The sequence below is a fragment of the Solanum lycopersicum genome, chromosome 8 (genome assembly GCF_036512215.1).
Source record: "Solanum lycopersicum chromosome 8, SLM_r2.1".
Lineage (NCBI taxonomy): Eukaryota > Viridiplantae > Streptophyta > Magnoliopsida > Solanales > Solanaceae > Solanum > Solanum lycopersicum.
In genome coordinates, this window is record NC_090807.1 from 3,310,742 (window position 1) to 3,327,641 (window position 16,900).

The 16,900-nt window shown below is 31.1% G+C and overlaps 2 protein-coding genes across 4 annotated transcripts; both read left to right on the forward strand.

The window, feature by feature from the left end:
• Positions 1 to 2,570: 2,570 nt before the first annotated feature.
• LOC101253809 (uncharacterized) lies at positions 2,571 to 7,905 on the forward strand. Of its 3 annotated transcripts, none has more exons than XM_010326329.4 (8): positions 2,581 to 2,774; positions 3,324 to 3,514; positions 3,655 to 3,735; positions 3,854 to 3,974; positions 4,853 to 5,155; positions 5,996 to 6,064; positions 6,858 to 6,989; positions 7,621 to 7,905. In XM_010326329.4, the coding sequence occupies exons 2-7, from the start codon at positions 3,324 to 3,326 to the stop codon at positions 6,954 to 6,956; spliced, it is 864 nt and encodes a 287-aa protein (XP_010324631.1). In that variant the 5' UTR covers positions 2,581 to 2,774; the 3' UTR covers positions 6,957 to 6,989; positions 7,621 to 7,905. The 3 variants fall into 3 exon arrangements, with proteins under 3 accessions (XP_069144115.1, XP_010324631.1, XP_004244615.1); XM_004244567.5 differs by having other exon boundaries at positions 6,870 to 6,989; XM_069288014.1 differs by lacking the exon at positions 7,621 to 7,905 and having other exon boundaries at positions 2,571 to 2,774; positions 6,870 to 7,229.
• Positions 7,906 to 10,876: 2,971 nt separating this feature from the next.
• LOC101253509 (probable aquaporin PIP-type pTOM75) lies at positions 10,877 to 14,036 on the forward strand. The gene is made up of 4 exons (NM_001302906.2): positions 10,877 to 11,238; positions 12,622 to 12,917; positions 13,061 to 13,201; positions 13,811 to 14,036. Exons 1-4 carry the CDS (start codon positions 10,908 to 10,910, stop codon positions 13,904 to 13,906), a joined length of 864 nt encoding a protein of 287 aa, NP_001289835.2. The 5' UTR covers positions 10,877 to 10,907; the 3' UTR covers positions 13,907 to 14,036.
• The last annotated feature ends 2,864 nt before the right edge of the window (positions 14,037 to 16,900 follow it).

Genomic DNA, 16,900 nt, shown 5'->3' on the forward strand with positions numbered 1-16,900 from the left:
TAAAAGAGGTAACCTTAAGTTAATTAGTGGGGCATTATTGTCATCTTTTATTCTTAATTATATACTAATTAGGGTAAAAGAAAGAGGGTTGGAATAAGAAAAATAAGAAAGGACAAAGAGAGACAGAAAAAGAAAGAGAACGAGTAGGGAGAGAGAGAAACGAAGGGGATAGCAAGGATTTTGAGAAGATAGCTTGTTGATCGCAATTCTTCGGTGAAGGTAGGTTATGGTTTCTCTTACGATATTCGTAGTAAACTCTTAATAGAGAATCATATGTATTGATAATATTGTAAACCCTGCTATGTGCTTAATTGTGTGCTTGCATGAATGTAATTATATAATTGTGATTATATAAGCATGATGAAGTTATTGAATCCCAAATCTTGCAAAATCCTAATCTCTTTGTTAATAATGAGGCCTTGGTATAAAAGAAGGCGTGATGAACTAAAATAATGGGATTGATGATGTCTTGGTAAGAAAGAAGGCTTGATGAATTGATGGAAGGAGACTAGGGGATCGGGTGTCACGAACCGACACGTAGTATTAGGGGATCGGGTGTCACGAACCGACACGTAGTATTAGGGGATCGGGTGTCACGAACCGACACGTAGTATTAGGGGATCGGGTGTCACGAACCGACACGTAGTATTAGGGGATCGGGTGTCACGAACCGACACGTAGATTTAGGAGATCGGGTGTCACGAACCGACATATAGATTTAGGGGATCGGGTGTCACGAACCGACACATAGATTTAGGGGATCGGAGTGTCACGTACCGACACAAGAGGATTAATGAATATTGAGGGAGCGGAGTGTCACGTACCGACACAAGAGAAATAAAGATAATGAATCTTGAAAGATGTTAATATACTCAATCTAATGAACATGATTCCCAAATGAGTATGGTATTGAGGTTTGAGTCCTCATGTGTGAACTTGACGGTAATTGTTAATGATATAATATTTGTTGTTGCTACATGTTGAGTATCATAGTTGATTTTATGATATTACTTGGTATATATTGATTTCTAATTTGAGTTGGCCGATGATATCTACTCAGTACCCGTGTTTTGTACTGACCCCTACTTTTATGTTTTCTTCTTGTTTATTTGTGGAGTGCAGCAAACGTGCCATCGCCTTCGACTCAACAGTAATTCAAGCCAGTCTTACTACATCGAAAATTCAGGGTGAGCTAATGCTTCTAGCTTGGACTGGATCTTCTTCTTCAAGTCTTGATGCCTTGAACTTCCGGCATGGACTAACTTCTTATGTATTTTTTTTTTAGCTTTTAGAATACTCTTAGATTTAGTAATTTGAAGTAGATGTTCTTGTGATGATGACTTCCAGATTTTGGGGAATAATAGATGTTGAATTTTAGAAGTTAATGAATTGGTCTTTATTTAATGAATTTAAGTCTTCCGCATTACTTTCTGTTGATATTATATTGAAATGTTAAGGTTAGATTGGTTGGTTCGCTTACATAGAAGGGTAAGTGTGAGTGCCAGTCGCAACCCGGTTTGGATCGTGACAAATAATAAATCTTGAAACAACTTGTTTAAAAATCAAATAAGCCCTGACTATTTTAACATAGTTAAAAATAGGAATGCAATGATACGATTTAATCGGTTATTTTATTAAATTAATATACTATAGTATCAAATTTTTTATTATTTTATTTTGTATAATCAAAATTAGTTTTACATTGTCCCATCACTTTAATATTAGTTTGGTTTTGATTAATTTACGATATTCTTTTATTAAAATATCATCTAAGAGTCACATAAAAAGTTAAGACATGATACAATGCCTACTTTTGTGGGTGAGGAGGTATTTGAAGTTTCGAGATTTTGATTCGTAATTACGTGCTCTAATCTTTTATGCTATGGCCTATGATAACTATAAGAATCGTTACATCACCTTTTTTTTTATATTCTATTTATATAAAAAATTTACAATATACTTATTTTTGTGTAAATATTTTATCTATTAATAGATATATATGGAGCGTATAATTTAGGGGTGTGCATTCGATTTTTCGGTTTGATTTTATATTATTTGGTTTGGGTCTTTGTTTTTTGTTTTTGAAGAAGTGTAACCCAATTCGAACCAAAATAAATTTGATTTAGTTTGTTTTTTCTCTTTTTGGTTTGAGTTTTTCCGATTTGGTTAATCGGTTATGTCAATAATTAGAAGCATAACTAAGTTATATATGCAATTTAAAAAAAAATTTCTATATATAATATTGAATTTCTTAAATAATTTTTTAATAAAAATCACAAGTAAAACGTAAAGCACAATACTTAAAAATATATCAATTATAGATGTCCAAACATAAGAGAATAAACCAAAATCATATATATATATATATATAATGATTTTTTTTTTGGTTTTTATTTTCTAAAACCTAAACCAAATAAAAAAATCAAACAAAGTAAATTATAAATTTAAAACCAAACAAAAAATTCAAAAAACAAATTCAAATTCAAATTCAAATTTGATTTGATTTTTCGATTTAATCTAAATAGTGCATACTCTAGTATATATTTATAGTGTATAGTATTGTTAGGCCCATTAATGATTAAACCCAAATTCACAAAAATCCCGTGACCCGTAACTATATATATATACATATATACACAAACAAATAGCCCCAATTCAGCAAATTCTAGGGTTTTGATTCTCCTAATCGCCGGCGCCGATTGCCGTCAACCTTCAAATCGCTGATCATCATCTATTTTTAGCAGTTATAGTCGGTTGACGATTCACCTGTCCAGGTAAGCTTCTGACTTCTCTCTTTTGCTTCATATTTTTCTCTTTTTTCAGGCTTTAATTTCTCCGTCTTCGCTGTGTGTTTGCTGCTACAGCTTAGAAGAAGGAAATTACTTGCTCAAGTTGCATTGTAACTCTTTTACATTAGAATTCTGTAATTTAGCTTGTGTTTAAGGCCTGAATGGTTTTCTCGTTTTGGTGCTTAAACTTGAATACTAATGAAATTTGATAATATGACTTCTCGAAACTCAATATATTGCTACTAATGAAATTAAAGTTTGAGTCTTTTTTGATGCAGTACAAAATTAGAGTTTTTCTTTATTTTATTAATTATTACAAGTAGTGTTGTAGTGTTCCTCGGTTGAAATTTCGTTCAGTTTCTTGTAAGCTACCACTGTATGTTGTCACAATTTATGGATGCATTCATAAAATAAGATATCCCTTTGTGTATGAATAATTTTCTTAAAATTGTATTGAATAAAACTTGCAGTATTGCTCATCTTTTTCTGTTGAAGTTTAACTTTCTGTTATCGTTTTCTCTTGCTTGCTGACAGATGAGGGTGAAAAAGCAGAAGCGGCATAGGAGAGCTGTGAGGTTTTACACGGCTTGTTTTGGGTTTAGAGAGCCTTTTAAAATCTTCTGTGATGGAACATTTGTGCATCATCTTGTTGTTAATCGCATTACACCTGCTGATACTGCATTGACAAATATTCTAGGTGCCCCAGTTAAACTATTCACCACAAGGTTTATATCATCAGCTCCATTTATCTCATTTCTGCTATGGTCTTTACATGATCTAACTTTGTTTGCACGATTTTTAAGGACAAGTTAAATATGTTTCGCTTTTAAACTGTTTGGTAACTTCCTGTTCTCTTTGCTTTCAGATGCGTTCTTGCGGAGTTGAAGAGTCTTGGTGGTAACTATCAGGAATCACTGAATGCAGCTAATAACCTTTTTACTGCACGGTAAGCCATTTATTCTATTCTTCTTGCTGGATCCTTTCAAAACCAGGATGTGTTTTGCTTCAGTTCTCAGGAAGTTCTTTTGAGTTTTGCCACATATTTCAATCTTACTCTATTGCAGATGTGACCATGAGACACGCAAAAGTGCTGAAGATTGCATAACTGAAGTTATTGGGGAGAACAATCCTGAACACTTTTTTGTTGCTACTCAAGATGCAGATATGCGTAGAAGTCTTCAGAAGGTATTTGGACTTACTTTCCTTGATTTTGAATGTCTTATCAATCAAATCACTTAGTAAAACATGTGAACTGGAAAAATCCCATATTCTAGGATGTCTTGTCAGAAAAATCTTCAGCAGTTACTTATTGTAATAATGTTGCATCCATTTCGAAATGTGAAACTTGCAATCTCTGACTTTTGCAGTAGTAGTCAAAGATTTTTAACTAAGTGAAAAGTGGTAAAAATAAGAGATCTTTGTGCATCTACAGGGACTATATTATGGTTCACCAGTTAACCTTAGCATGTGGGACTAAAATGATAAAACTGCAAAATATTTCTGTCTCCTTCTGGGTGCGAGGGGGTAAGATTAACAGTCCCACGTTGTTTGGAATTTAAATGGTATTTTATGTACTTGCGAGAGAGTGACCAGAATCTATTTTGTATCTGTATCTCTTATAGCTTGTTTAGACAAGCTTCTCGGGAGTCAAAATTGCTTTTTTTTTAAGTGCTTATCCTAGAGGATTGAGGTATTTCCCATACTAAGGAAAAAAGTAAGTGCTTTTAAGTATATCAGTAGAAGCTGAAAACAATAGCTTTTTCCCGGAGAGCACTTCTGAAACCACAGCCAATCAAAAGTTGCTGCTCTAATATTGACAAAGTGCTTTAGATTTGATTAACTAAGCACAAATTGTACTCTCAAAAATTACTTATCACGAAAAGCACTTATCACAAAAACCACTTCTCAAAATAAGAATATCTCAAACGATCGGGCAAACAGGTATACCTTAAATGAACCGGAAATACCTCCAACATTTAGGAGAACAATTTATTATGTATATGCTAACTGGCTTTTCTCCTGTGTTTTCTGACCTTTGTTTCCCCTTTTCCTGAACTGGGTAGATACCTGGTGTGCCCCTAATTTTTGCTCTTAGGAATGCATTATTTCTCGAACAACCATCATCATTTCAACGTGAGTTTGCCAAATCTGCTGAAGAAAAACGTCTTCACATGACTGACCTGGAGTACAACATGCTTAGACAGGGGAAAAAGAGGAAACTGTCCGATGTCAAACAAGGGGATTCTTCCAATGCATCAGAGGGAGAGACAGATGATGTTTCACAGGCTCAGATTATCAATACAAATCTTCAGAGGAATGGAAGTGATGTCAAGGATAAAGTTCGTTTCAAGAGAAAGAAAGCTAAGGTCAGGGTTCATAATAATTTCTTATTCTCTTTGTACAGCTTAAACTTTAACTTGTGGATTTCTCATTCTATTAAAATATTGATGTTTAGGAACAAATTCTCCACTTTCATGTGATCATTACATGTTAATGTTCAATGCCTTTGTTAAAACTTCTCTTTTGATAGGTGAGCAAACATTTTATTGAAGCAGAAAACATTAAGATAGTCACGGGTAAATGTAGAAAGACATGGGCTACAAAACTCATCCCTGCCAATTCCTTGGAAATGCAGCTTTTGCTGGTTTTTGACATGAACTTTTGAGAAACAAAATAATTTTAATAAAAAGAGGTTTTCTGGAACTTCTGTGTGTGTCATTTCATGAATGAGTATTAGGATACAAAAGTTACTCTGAAAGTTGCTTGATTCATAAAGAATGCTTTTTTTCATCTAGATTGAAAGTATTTCTTTATTTTTAGCTTGTCTGCAAATTGTGATCCTCAAGCTCTGAACAGAGGTTTTTCCTTTCTCTATGATAGATGGCTGGACATATATTTGAAATAAGAGGTTATATCTTTTTTGTACAAGTGTGATAATATTTCATATAAGTATACTTCTACATTTACGGCTGTTGTGTGCACAACCCTCTCTTAACTTTGAGTTGAAAAAGATTTAGTGACATAAACTAAGTAATTATGTTGTCAGGGAATCGTTTTGCCTGTTGTTCCTCTAAATTGATTAAGGCCGGTACCATATTTATTATTTACTTATATAATATATGTTTCATGGACATTATTGACGTAATGCGTGAATTCACTAAACATGTTCCTTAATGACTGTTTGGTTTATGCCTTCCCTTCTACAGGGTCCAAATCCACTCTCTGTGAAGAAGAAGAAGAAGAAGCCTGTGGATACAATCACGACCTTGGGAAAGGTGAGATTAAGTTTCTCAAGTAACTGAAGTCGAACTGGGCATATATTGGGTATTCATTATTTTCTGCCTGCCTCACCACTCCTTTGTTAAAGAGAGAAAAAAGAACGTCTACGTGCTACACTTTGTAAAATTTGTCAGTAGTTCTTGTATTCTTCACCTGTTTAATTACTGTAGCGTTTGACCTGTATAAATATCTGCAGGGAGATGGTATGCACTATGACCACTGTGAATTATACCTTCACACGTAGTAGTTCTCTTAGGTGTGACATTGATGGTTAAGGGTTATAGTAGGGGACGAGGTAGACCTAAAATCATAGGAAAGGAAATTGTCCCAATAGGACTACGACCTGTGTATAAAAGCACTGGTGAGTTTGGCCATTGTATTTATTATTGGTCAGATTAAACCCCACTGATGGTTTTTAATTAATAATATAAACATTGACTAATAGATTAAAACATGAAAAAATATAGAACTTCCTCAAAATTGTACAAGGTTCAAAAAGAAAAAGATGCAAAACTATCTAGGCATAGTGATAGAGTATTCTAAATCAACAAATTCTTTATTATAGAGCAATATTTTTACTATGAGTTATACTTGAGTTTCTTAAAAGTGAAATTACATATAATGGAAATCAGTACACTAGTAAGGATATACTTGTACCACTAAATGATAAGGCAACAAGTGAATATTGCCCCCTCACTCCCCTTGGTAATTATGCCACTGAATTATCTGAATTAGTGTAATAAACTATATTATTTCCCCACCTTTTTACCCTCTTGGTGAATGTGGAAGTTCCAAGTGCAGGAAAACAAGAATGGTGAGGGAACTGTGAGAAGCAGGAAGAGATCAAGGAAGAGGTCACGCAAAAATGTCGTAGTAGGAAATGCTTAGTGTTGAAGCCATCCACCCCGGCTGTGATATCAGGTAAATAATGATCTATAAAGTTAAAAGTGAAATGCTGATATGCTGCATTGTAATGAGATAATTTTCTGTAGAGCACCCTATAACTGAAGACACAGTTATTTCGCAAAAACACCAAAGTATTGTGTACAAATTGTTAATTCCTTTAGAGTTAACACGATCTACTGTTTTTCTCTTAGAACTTCCGAGAATTGACAATGGTTGATTTTTAATGCATCGATAGTTTCTCTATTCTCGTCTAAATACTTGCTTGTGTTGGTCTACACTGGTATATTTTTTCTTCAACTCTGCGCGCATGTGAGAAAATTACCTAGTGTTTGTTGCCATCTACTGTTTTTTATCTTTCAACTTCCAAAATTTGATTATGGTTGATTTGAATGGATCATGAGTTTCTTTCTTTCTTGGAAGTGTTGCTTCTTCAACTAAATCCATTTATTGTTTTGGACGCGTATGATATTACGATTTTGTTCCCACCAGCATATGTATCAGACAACTCCGCCCACCAAAGCTTAGGTATAACCTGGTGTCATTGCCATCTAGTGAGATTTGAACCCGAGATCTCATGCTTCTCCTTCCACTTCGTTGACGTTATTATATGCTTGACTGATTCTAAGAATTATTGTCTCTTTTGCAGGAGGAATTTTGATATCAAGCATAGTACAATCTTATATTTATCAAAGGAAGAGTCTATTGCTAATTTTTGATCAATTTTGAATTTTCCATGAATTTTGCCCTTATGATAACACTAGAAAAAGGTGCCCGTGCTAGTATGGGCCCAATATCTACTTATTTTTTAGTTTTAATTAATGCGATATAGATAGAATTAGAAAGTTGATTAAATCTTAATATGATTTTTAAATTTTTTAAGTTGTTAATTACTTTTTCTTTGATAATGTGAAGAGGCCCATTAAGATGTCCAGTATTTTTCATCATCGGTCGTTATGTTTTATTCCATATAGTTACAAGATATAGACAAATATTTTACCGACATTAAAAATCATAAAGCTGTAACTAAAAAATATGAATTTAAAATTAAAAGTCGTAGCTTAACAAATTTCAGGATTTTGAAAATATTATATACTGATTAAATTATAATAGAATTAAAAAAAAAAGTTTTTTTTTTGCCCTGAAAGGGGCACATCGATGGAAAAGTGCCCCTTCAGCGCGAACTCTCTTATACAATAAGAGAAAATGATGAAAGTTGAAAACGCGTTAGTTGTTAATTTTAAGTTCTAACGACTAATTTAGATTTGTGTAGTATATGTAGTGCACATAACGAGAAAATATTTCTTATTCGATTCTCAAATTCAAATATAAGATTAAAAAAATAATTTACCCATTATTGCAATTTGCAAATAACTTGATTCGATAATATGTAAGTGCACAAAATTTAACTTGTACAACATTCTTTTTCATATTATATAACATGATAAATTAGGCACTAAACAATCATTTTGAATAAAGCACAATTGTTGACATAGATTTAATTATTTAAAATTGCATATGAAAAAATTATGGTCACAAACTTGTTCAATAAAATAGTATAGTTGTGATTAAGACGTGAACTATTATTATCATCATCATATTATTATTATTACCATTATATTCATAATTAAGAAACCATTAAGAGTTGGCTAGTAAATAATACATATACAATAAAAGTATTCCTAATCAATTACATCTTATAAAATAATCATATGGAACATAATTGATTGGTCGGTTTGATTAGGGCGGTTCTTAATAAATAAATTTTACTAATGAGTTTTGTGACACAATGACACAATAGTCGATAATATATTAATCATCTTGATAAGGTTTTGGACGACTTAATTTATTCGGTGGTCAACAGTTCGAGCCTTGAAAGTAATGAGGATATAATAGTCTTTTTTCTCTTGTATTCAAAATTTTCATTTTTGAAACTATACGCGTTTATATTAATTCAGTATTACAACGTTTAATAAGATATTTTGTATTTAAGTCTTGATAATAAAGTTATCGCTTCATCCAAACCGATCGACATAAATTTAAATTAATTAAATTTAAGATATTAAACTAGACGAATTCAAAATAAATATTAAATAGAAAATAGAAAAACTAAGAAAACCTTAAAAGGACTTCTATAATAAAAATTTAATTTAAACATAAAAACGACATACTTTCTCTCAGCCATTCCATTAGATTCAAAATAAATCGTTTTAAATAAAACTGTGGCTGTGATTCTCCCATAATTTTCTTAAAAAATAATTAGGTTTTAAAGTTTGATATTAGAGTACAAAAAATTTACATCTTTTTTCGATACGAACGATGAAAGAAGTATTATAAAAAGCGAAATTAGAAAAAAAGGATCATATTTCAAGAAACTGTAATATATTAAGGTTCAAATTAGAAATATTTACTTCAAACTTCAAGTTTTATATATTTAATTTAAATAAGAAATATTTACTTCATTTTTTCATAATTGTTGAGATGAAGAGATGATTTTTTATGCACTCATTATCTAATGGAAATTTTATTTATTTATTTTTTTAATTTTGCTTAGCTGCCCACATTATCAGAATTATTTGAAGATTAGGTGATTAATTAGTAGGTCCAGAGCAGCTAATCAAATGCATATATGTTTAATAAATAAATAATGTGATATTCTAAATTAAAACAATAAGAAAAAGAAATAAAACCTTACAAGAATCTGCCAACTTCTTCCCTTCTGTTAACGTTGATAATATATCAATAACTAATAATTTGATTTATAAATCAATTAAATATAGTCACATTTTTTTTTTGTCATTTCTAACCATTTATACTATATTTATTCTTGAAAGAGGTTAAAATCACATTTAAAAAAATTAAGTACTTCTGATCTACTGTAAACTTTTTTATATTTAACCCACTAAGGAAATGAAATCACACGATGATTTGGACGATTCTTTTATTCATAAGCTGCAAGTGAGTTAAATTCAAGATACATTTAACATGACGTCAGAGGTAGACTCGTGATATTGCCCCCTCCCCCCTTCACTTCTATCCCCGCTCGTTCTACAATAGATTGTTTGCATGTTCAGTATTTAAATAGAGTTGGAGCGCGAGGGAATGATTAGTGAAATTTCAAATCGAAGATGAATAATTTTATAGAACTCTTTATATGTAAGCACCTTTTGAGCTATATTTTGAAGTTGAATTAGGTTCAATATACATTTCTTAACATCGTATTAGAACTAGGCTCTCGATATTAGACCTTCAAATAAATTGTTCACCCATCCAATGACGAAGAATGTCTAAACGCACACCAAGTAGGTGGGGAGTCTCACATTGGAGATAGATAAGTTTTCTTGAACGTTTAATATGACTCGAATAATCCTTCCTGAATTAATCTTTCGGATAGATTAGATTAAAAAATCATTCCACATATTTCAATAGATACTAAATTATGAATACAGTATCAAAAATGTAATAGTAGATTCAATAATCAACACTTCAACCTACCCCTAATTTGGTCGGCAGAATATATAAACGTATTATTTAACTGTCTCGATATTCTTCAATTTTGAATCTACGCACGTAAATATCTTAATTATCATAAATTTAAATAAGTAGACATACACATTTTATTTGACAAATCTCATGAGACCCATCCATCCTACATAAAAAATCACGTGAAATTTGCTTAAATATGTATATCTACTTATTCAAATTTATAATAATTTTAAATGCTTATTTGTTATTGAACAATATAGATATTAGCTAAAGATCAAATTAACGTCATAAATGTTAACTGAGACCGAGTTAAAAGAAAAGGGTGTTTATGTATTATTATAATGACTTCTCCACTATATAAGGACACAAACACATACCTCTTTTTTCAGTACCAAAAAGTAGCCAAAAAAAAAAAACACAAGAAATCTTAGTGAGTGAGTGAGTGAAGAAATGGCAGAAAACAAAGAAGAAGATGTTAATCTTGGAGCCAACAAATTCAGAGAACCACAACCCTTAGGGACATCAGCACAAACAGATAAAGATTACAAAGAACCACCACCAGCTCCTTTATATGAACCTGGTGAACTATCATCATGGAGTTTTTACAGAGCTGGAATTGCAGAGTTCATGGCAACTTTCTTGTTTTTATACATCACAATCTTGACTGTAATGGGTCTTAAAAGATCTGATAGTTTGTGTTCTTCTGTGGGTATTCAAGGTGTTGCTTGGGCTTTTGGTGGTATGATTTTTGCCCTTGTCTATTGTACTGCTGGTATCTCAGGTCAGTTCTTTTTTCCCTAAAAATTTCAACTTTTTTTTTGTTTTTTTTGTACTAAAAATGTCATCTTTCTTTGTGTGTGTATAATGGGGTTGTGTAGAAACTAGTTTTATGAGTTCTTGATTATATACCCACACAAAAATTTTATAGCTTTCTTTGCTCTTGTCTATTGCACTGCTAGTATCTTAGATTAGTTGATTTTTCTCTAAAAAAATGATTTATTTTTTTGTGTGTGTATAATGGGGTTGTGTAGAAACTAGTTTTATGAGTTCGTGATTATATACCCACACAAAAAGTTTATAGCTTTCTTTGCTCTTGTCTATTGCACTGCTAGTATCTCAGATTAGTTTTTTTTTTTCTCTAAAAGGTTGAATCGTTGTTGTGTATTTGAACTAAAAATGTCAACCTTTTTGTTTCTTGTACTAAAAATGTGATCTTTTTTTTTTGTGTGTATCATGGGGCTATGTAGAAACTAGTTTAATGAGTTCTTGATTATGTACCAAGAAAAAGTTTTTAGCTTTCTTTGTTCTTGTCTATGGCACTGCTGGTATCTCAGGTTAGTTGATTTTTCTCTAAAAAGTTGAACTTTTTTTGTTTCATGTACTAAAAATGTGATCTTTTTTTGTGTGTATATCATGGGGTTATGTAGAAGCTAGTTTTATGAGTTTTTGATTATGTATCAAGAAAAAGTTTTTAGCTTTCTTTGCTCTTGTTTATAGTAATGCTAGTATCTCAGGTTAGTTAATTGCTCCTAAAAATTTGAACTTTTTTGTGTATCTTGTGCTAAAAAAAATGTTAAAACTTTCTTATTGTTGTTGTGTGACATGAGTTTCTATGTGTGGTTTTGTTGCTGATTTTCTGATCTTGTTCCTTTACTTGCTCTAAAATTGTGAACTTTTTTTTGTGTATTTCTAGTAAAAATGCCAACTTTTTTGCTTTGTTTGGTGTATCATGGTTATGTATTCAAAAGGGGTAGTCTATTACACATGTTTTACTTCAAAACTATCAAGTCAGCAAAGTGAAAGTAGTTTCTTGAAAATTGAGAAATAAGGCAGTTATTAATTAGACAATGGTTATTTCGTACTTTGAGCCGAGCATCTTTCAGAAATAGCTAGGGATAAGGTCTGTGTACAATCTACTGTCTCTAGACCCTAGTTATCTTTGTGGTAATGTTGTTGTTTTTTAATTCTTTATTACTTCTTGCATATGTAAACTAGTGTTGAGGGCAGTATTTTCACCAAGAGAATTCATCATATACAGTGATTTTATGGCGAATGAATCGCCTTCACATGATTCGAGTAGAAAGCAATGTGTTTTTGGTTGAGCAAACATTTCTTTTTGAAATTTATCTAGAAACTGACTCTTTTCTTTTTTGTACTGAAACAGGAGGGCACATTAACCCAGCTGTGACATTTGGTCTGTTCTTAGCAAGGAAACTTTCCTTAACCAGGGCAGTGTTCTACATGGTGATGCAGTGTCTCGGTGCCATCTGTGGTGCTGGTGTTGTCAAGGGATTCATGCAAGGTCCGTATCAGAGACTTGGTGGTGGTGCCAATGTGGTTCAACCCGGATACACGAAAGGTGATGGTCTTGGTGCTGAGATTATTGGGACCTTTGTTCTTGTCTACACTGTTTTCTCCGCCACTGATGCCAAGAGAAACGCTAGAGATTCACACGTTCCCGTAAGTGTTTTCTTGTTCAACAAAGCATACGACTTTCTGATAACGAATGCATTCAATCCCAACCTGCATCGGATTAAGGCGTGATTGCTGTTGTTTGAAGGATAAAGGAACTGCATTCTTAACTTTCGTATTGTGTTATACAGATTTTGGCACCACTTCCAATTGGATTCGCGGTGTTCTTGGTTCATTTGGCGACCATCCCAATTACCGGAACTGGCATCAACCCTGCTAGGAGCCTTGGAGCTGCTATCATTTTCAACCAAGACCAAGCTTGGGATGACCATGTAAGTCCCTTCAACTTACATTCATGTGATGATCATATCTCATACTTCCATTTCTATTTTGTTTCTGATTACCGAAAAAACAGGGAGATTAGTTGGCGCGTTTGTAATTAAATGGATAATGAGTTCACCCTTCTACCCTTCTCCACTTAGATACCAACGATCATAGTATATCTACTCATCTAATATAAAATCAATGAGTAGATCTCACCTCTCCGTCTCCATATCATAGTCACAAGAGATAGGTATACACTGAAACGAGACTACGACCCCTTGTCCAACAACATTTAGTTTAAACATGATTCGAACATCTTTATGCTATAAGTTGTGTTCAGAACTGTCAATATGGACTGGCCAACCCAGATAAGCCGACTCATCATCTTGATGTGCCTTAAGATAGCCAGCCCAACCCTACATGAGCCAGGCCGGACTAAGGCCAAGGCCACGACCACATGATAGAGAACACCTGTCTCGAACTCATGACATGCGCCTAATTCACATAATTACACATCACATGTTATGCTCTTACTACTGAAACCAAAATCGCGAAGGCTCTCGTTTTTTTTTTTTTTTTTTTTTATAGTTAACAAATTTTTTTTTTCTCTTTTTCAGTGGATCTTTTGGTTTGGACCATTCATTGGAGCTGCACTTGCTGCAATTTACCATCAAATAATCATCAGAGCAATTCCATTCAAGAGTAGAGCTTAAGAGTCTCAAACCATTTTTCTTTTATCTTTCTAGTGTTTGTCTAAATGTGTATTTTCTTCAATTCAAATGTCATTTATGTGAAATAAATTATCATCAAGTTGTATGTAAAAGCTTCTTTAAATGAAAATAATTTTTATTTTATCCTTCTTAATTATTTGTATACTATTGAATTTTCTACCTTTACGAGAAGACATTATAATCTCAATATAATTAAAGTATGGTAGATGTGATCGAGATCAATACGTTCTAACTAGATATGAAATATAATGTAGATATACCTAAAGGAAAAAACGTAATTTTCGAAACGTATTTAAAAAAAAAAGTAAAACAAGCGAATTAAAACAGAAGAATTAATATATTTTTATAGAAAACTTTGATAATCTTGTGTCTATGTTCATTGTTGGCATATACTCCTTGTGATTTTGTTCAATTTTCCTTGATTTCTCCCACTAAAACAAGAAACAATTAAAAAAAATTAATTAGTTCAATATTATTGCCTACTTATACTCTTGCTGTTTTAATTTATTTGTCTGAATTTAATTAGATATGAAAAATTTAAGAAAGTAAAGAAAACACATTAAATGTATAAAAAATGTTGTTAAATATTATGATTTTGTCATATGAAAAGCTAGAATTAAAGAGTTGTCAGTAAAAAAAGAGAAACGTTCTTTCCATAATAGACTTAAAAGTAAAGTAAAACAAACAAATTAGTCTACTACATTTGGTTCAATTTGTATGTTAGATTTTAACTTGATACCGAGTTTATGAATCTAAAGAAAACTCTACAATCTTGAAGTCTTAATATAAAGACACATAAAATATATCGAAAAATTCTTTAATCTTATGAACTTAAATATGCCATGTGAATCTAAAAAACCTCTATAATCTTAAAGTCTTAATTTAAAGATGCATAAAATATATCAAAAGATTCTTTAATTTTACAGTCTTAAATATAGCACGTGAGAAGTTAGGATAATAGAGTTATCAAAAAAGAAGAATATAATTATTTTCTACACATATTAAAATGAAAATAAAACAAATTGAAACTTTAAAAAGTATATATAGTCCACTATTATATATATATATATATTATTCTATCATCAATTTTTATGAGTGAATTCTCCAAGAATATAATTTATAGAGTGAAACTAAAATTAAAATTAGAATTAAATGTGGATATTTGGAAGAAAAGGAAATTCTGGTTTCTCATGTTGTTCAACTGCTGAGGAAGTTACTAAAGGAATTAATGGATTTGGCCTCACTGCCATTGTTACAGGTCCCGAAAAAATTGTCGTAAAGTTTTATTCTTCGTTTTATTTGTTAGTAACGATTCTATTTATGAGACTGTTTTCATTAGGAAAAAATTGTCGTAAAGTTTCATTCTTCGTTTTATTTATTATTAACGATTCTATTTATGAGACTGTTTTCATTAGGAAAAAATTATCATAAAGTTTCATTCTTCGTTTTATTTATTATTAACGATTCTATTTATGAGACTGTTTTCATTAGGAAAAAATTGTCGTAAAGTTTCATTCTTCATTTTATTTATTATTAACGGTTCTCTTTATGAGAGTGTTTTCATTAGGAAAAAATTGTCATAAAGTTTCATTCTTCATTTTATTTATTATTAACGGTTCTCTTTATGAGAGTGTTTTCATTAGGAAAAAATTGTCATAAAGTTTCATTCTTCATTTTATTTATTATTAACGGTTCTCTTTATGAGAGTGTTTTCATTAGGAAAAAATTGTCGTAAAGTTTCATTCTTCGTTTTATTTATTATTAACGATTCTATTTATGTAACTGTTTTCATTAGGTAAGAAAAGAAGGAACCTAAGCATGATAAATATCACACACGAAATTCATTGATAATCCCTAGCTAATCCGTAGCTAAATAGCTTTTAGTTGAATTAATTTTTTATATTCTATCGATAAATAAGATTATCATGAAATTTTTACTGCTTAGCTATAAAAATTTGCATACCGCTAATTCCTTCTTTTCTAACCATGTTAGTGGAAACAAAAAACATATTGTTCAGTTCTATTCATAGTATAATTTTTCAACGTAGGAGATTTAACTCGACGAAATTTTTTCTTTCGTTTTTATTTATTTCAGGAGCAACAAGTGGCATCGGCGTGGAGACGACACGTGTCCTCGCCTTGCAGGGTGTGCATGTAATTATGGCAATACGTAATATGGGAAATGGCAAAAAAATTAAAGAAAAGATAGTAAAATCCATTCCAAATGCTAAAATTGATTTTATGGAATTAAATCTAAGTTCTATGGAGTCAATAAGAAAATTTGTCAAAGAATTTAACTCTGCTGGTCATCCTTTGAACCTTTTAATGTAAGAAAACAATATATTTATAAGTTTTATATTATGGTCGATACAAAGAAAAATATTTTTCAATTTTTTTTTAATATTCAATTAGAAAATTCATAAACTATTTTAATTAAAGAAAAAGTCATTTTTCTCTTTTTGATGAATATATTCTTGGCGTCTGATTTTTCTTTAAAAAAACGTTTTCTAGAAAATGTTTTTTTTTATGATTCTTTTTTAAAGAGAATAAAATTTTTAAAAAAACATTTTAAATATTTATTGAATAGTGGAAAATATTTTTCAAAAGAAGATGGATAATAATATTATTTAATTGTTTGTTTTGGTTTTGTTAAGTAATAATGCAGGGGTTATGATTCCACCATTTACACTTTCTCAAGACAAGATTGAATTACAATTTGCAGTAAATCATTTAGGTATTACTCATTTTATCTAATTATGTTTAATTTGTTAAAGATATAATTAAATAATTAAATAAAGTTTTTTTTTTAAAAAAAAATTTAAATTTTTTAGATAAGATGATTATACTCTTTAATATAATATCGTAGCAAATATTATCATGTGATTGATTCATTAACCCATGATAAAGAACCACGTTCGCATATGAAAGAATATATTGAAGATACAATTAAGTAAATAAAACATATGCTTCAATACG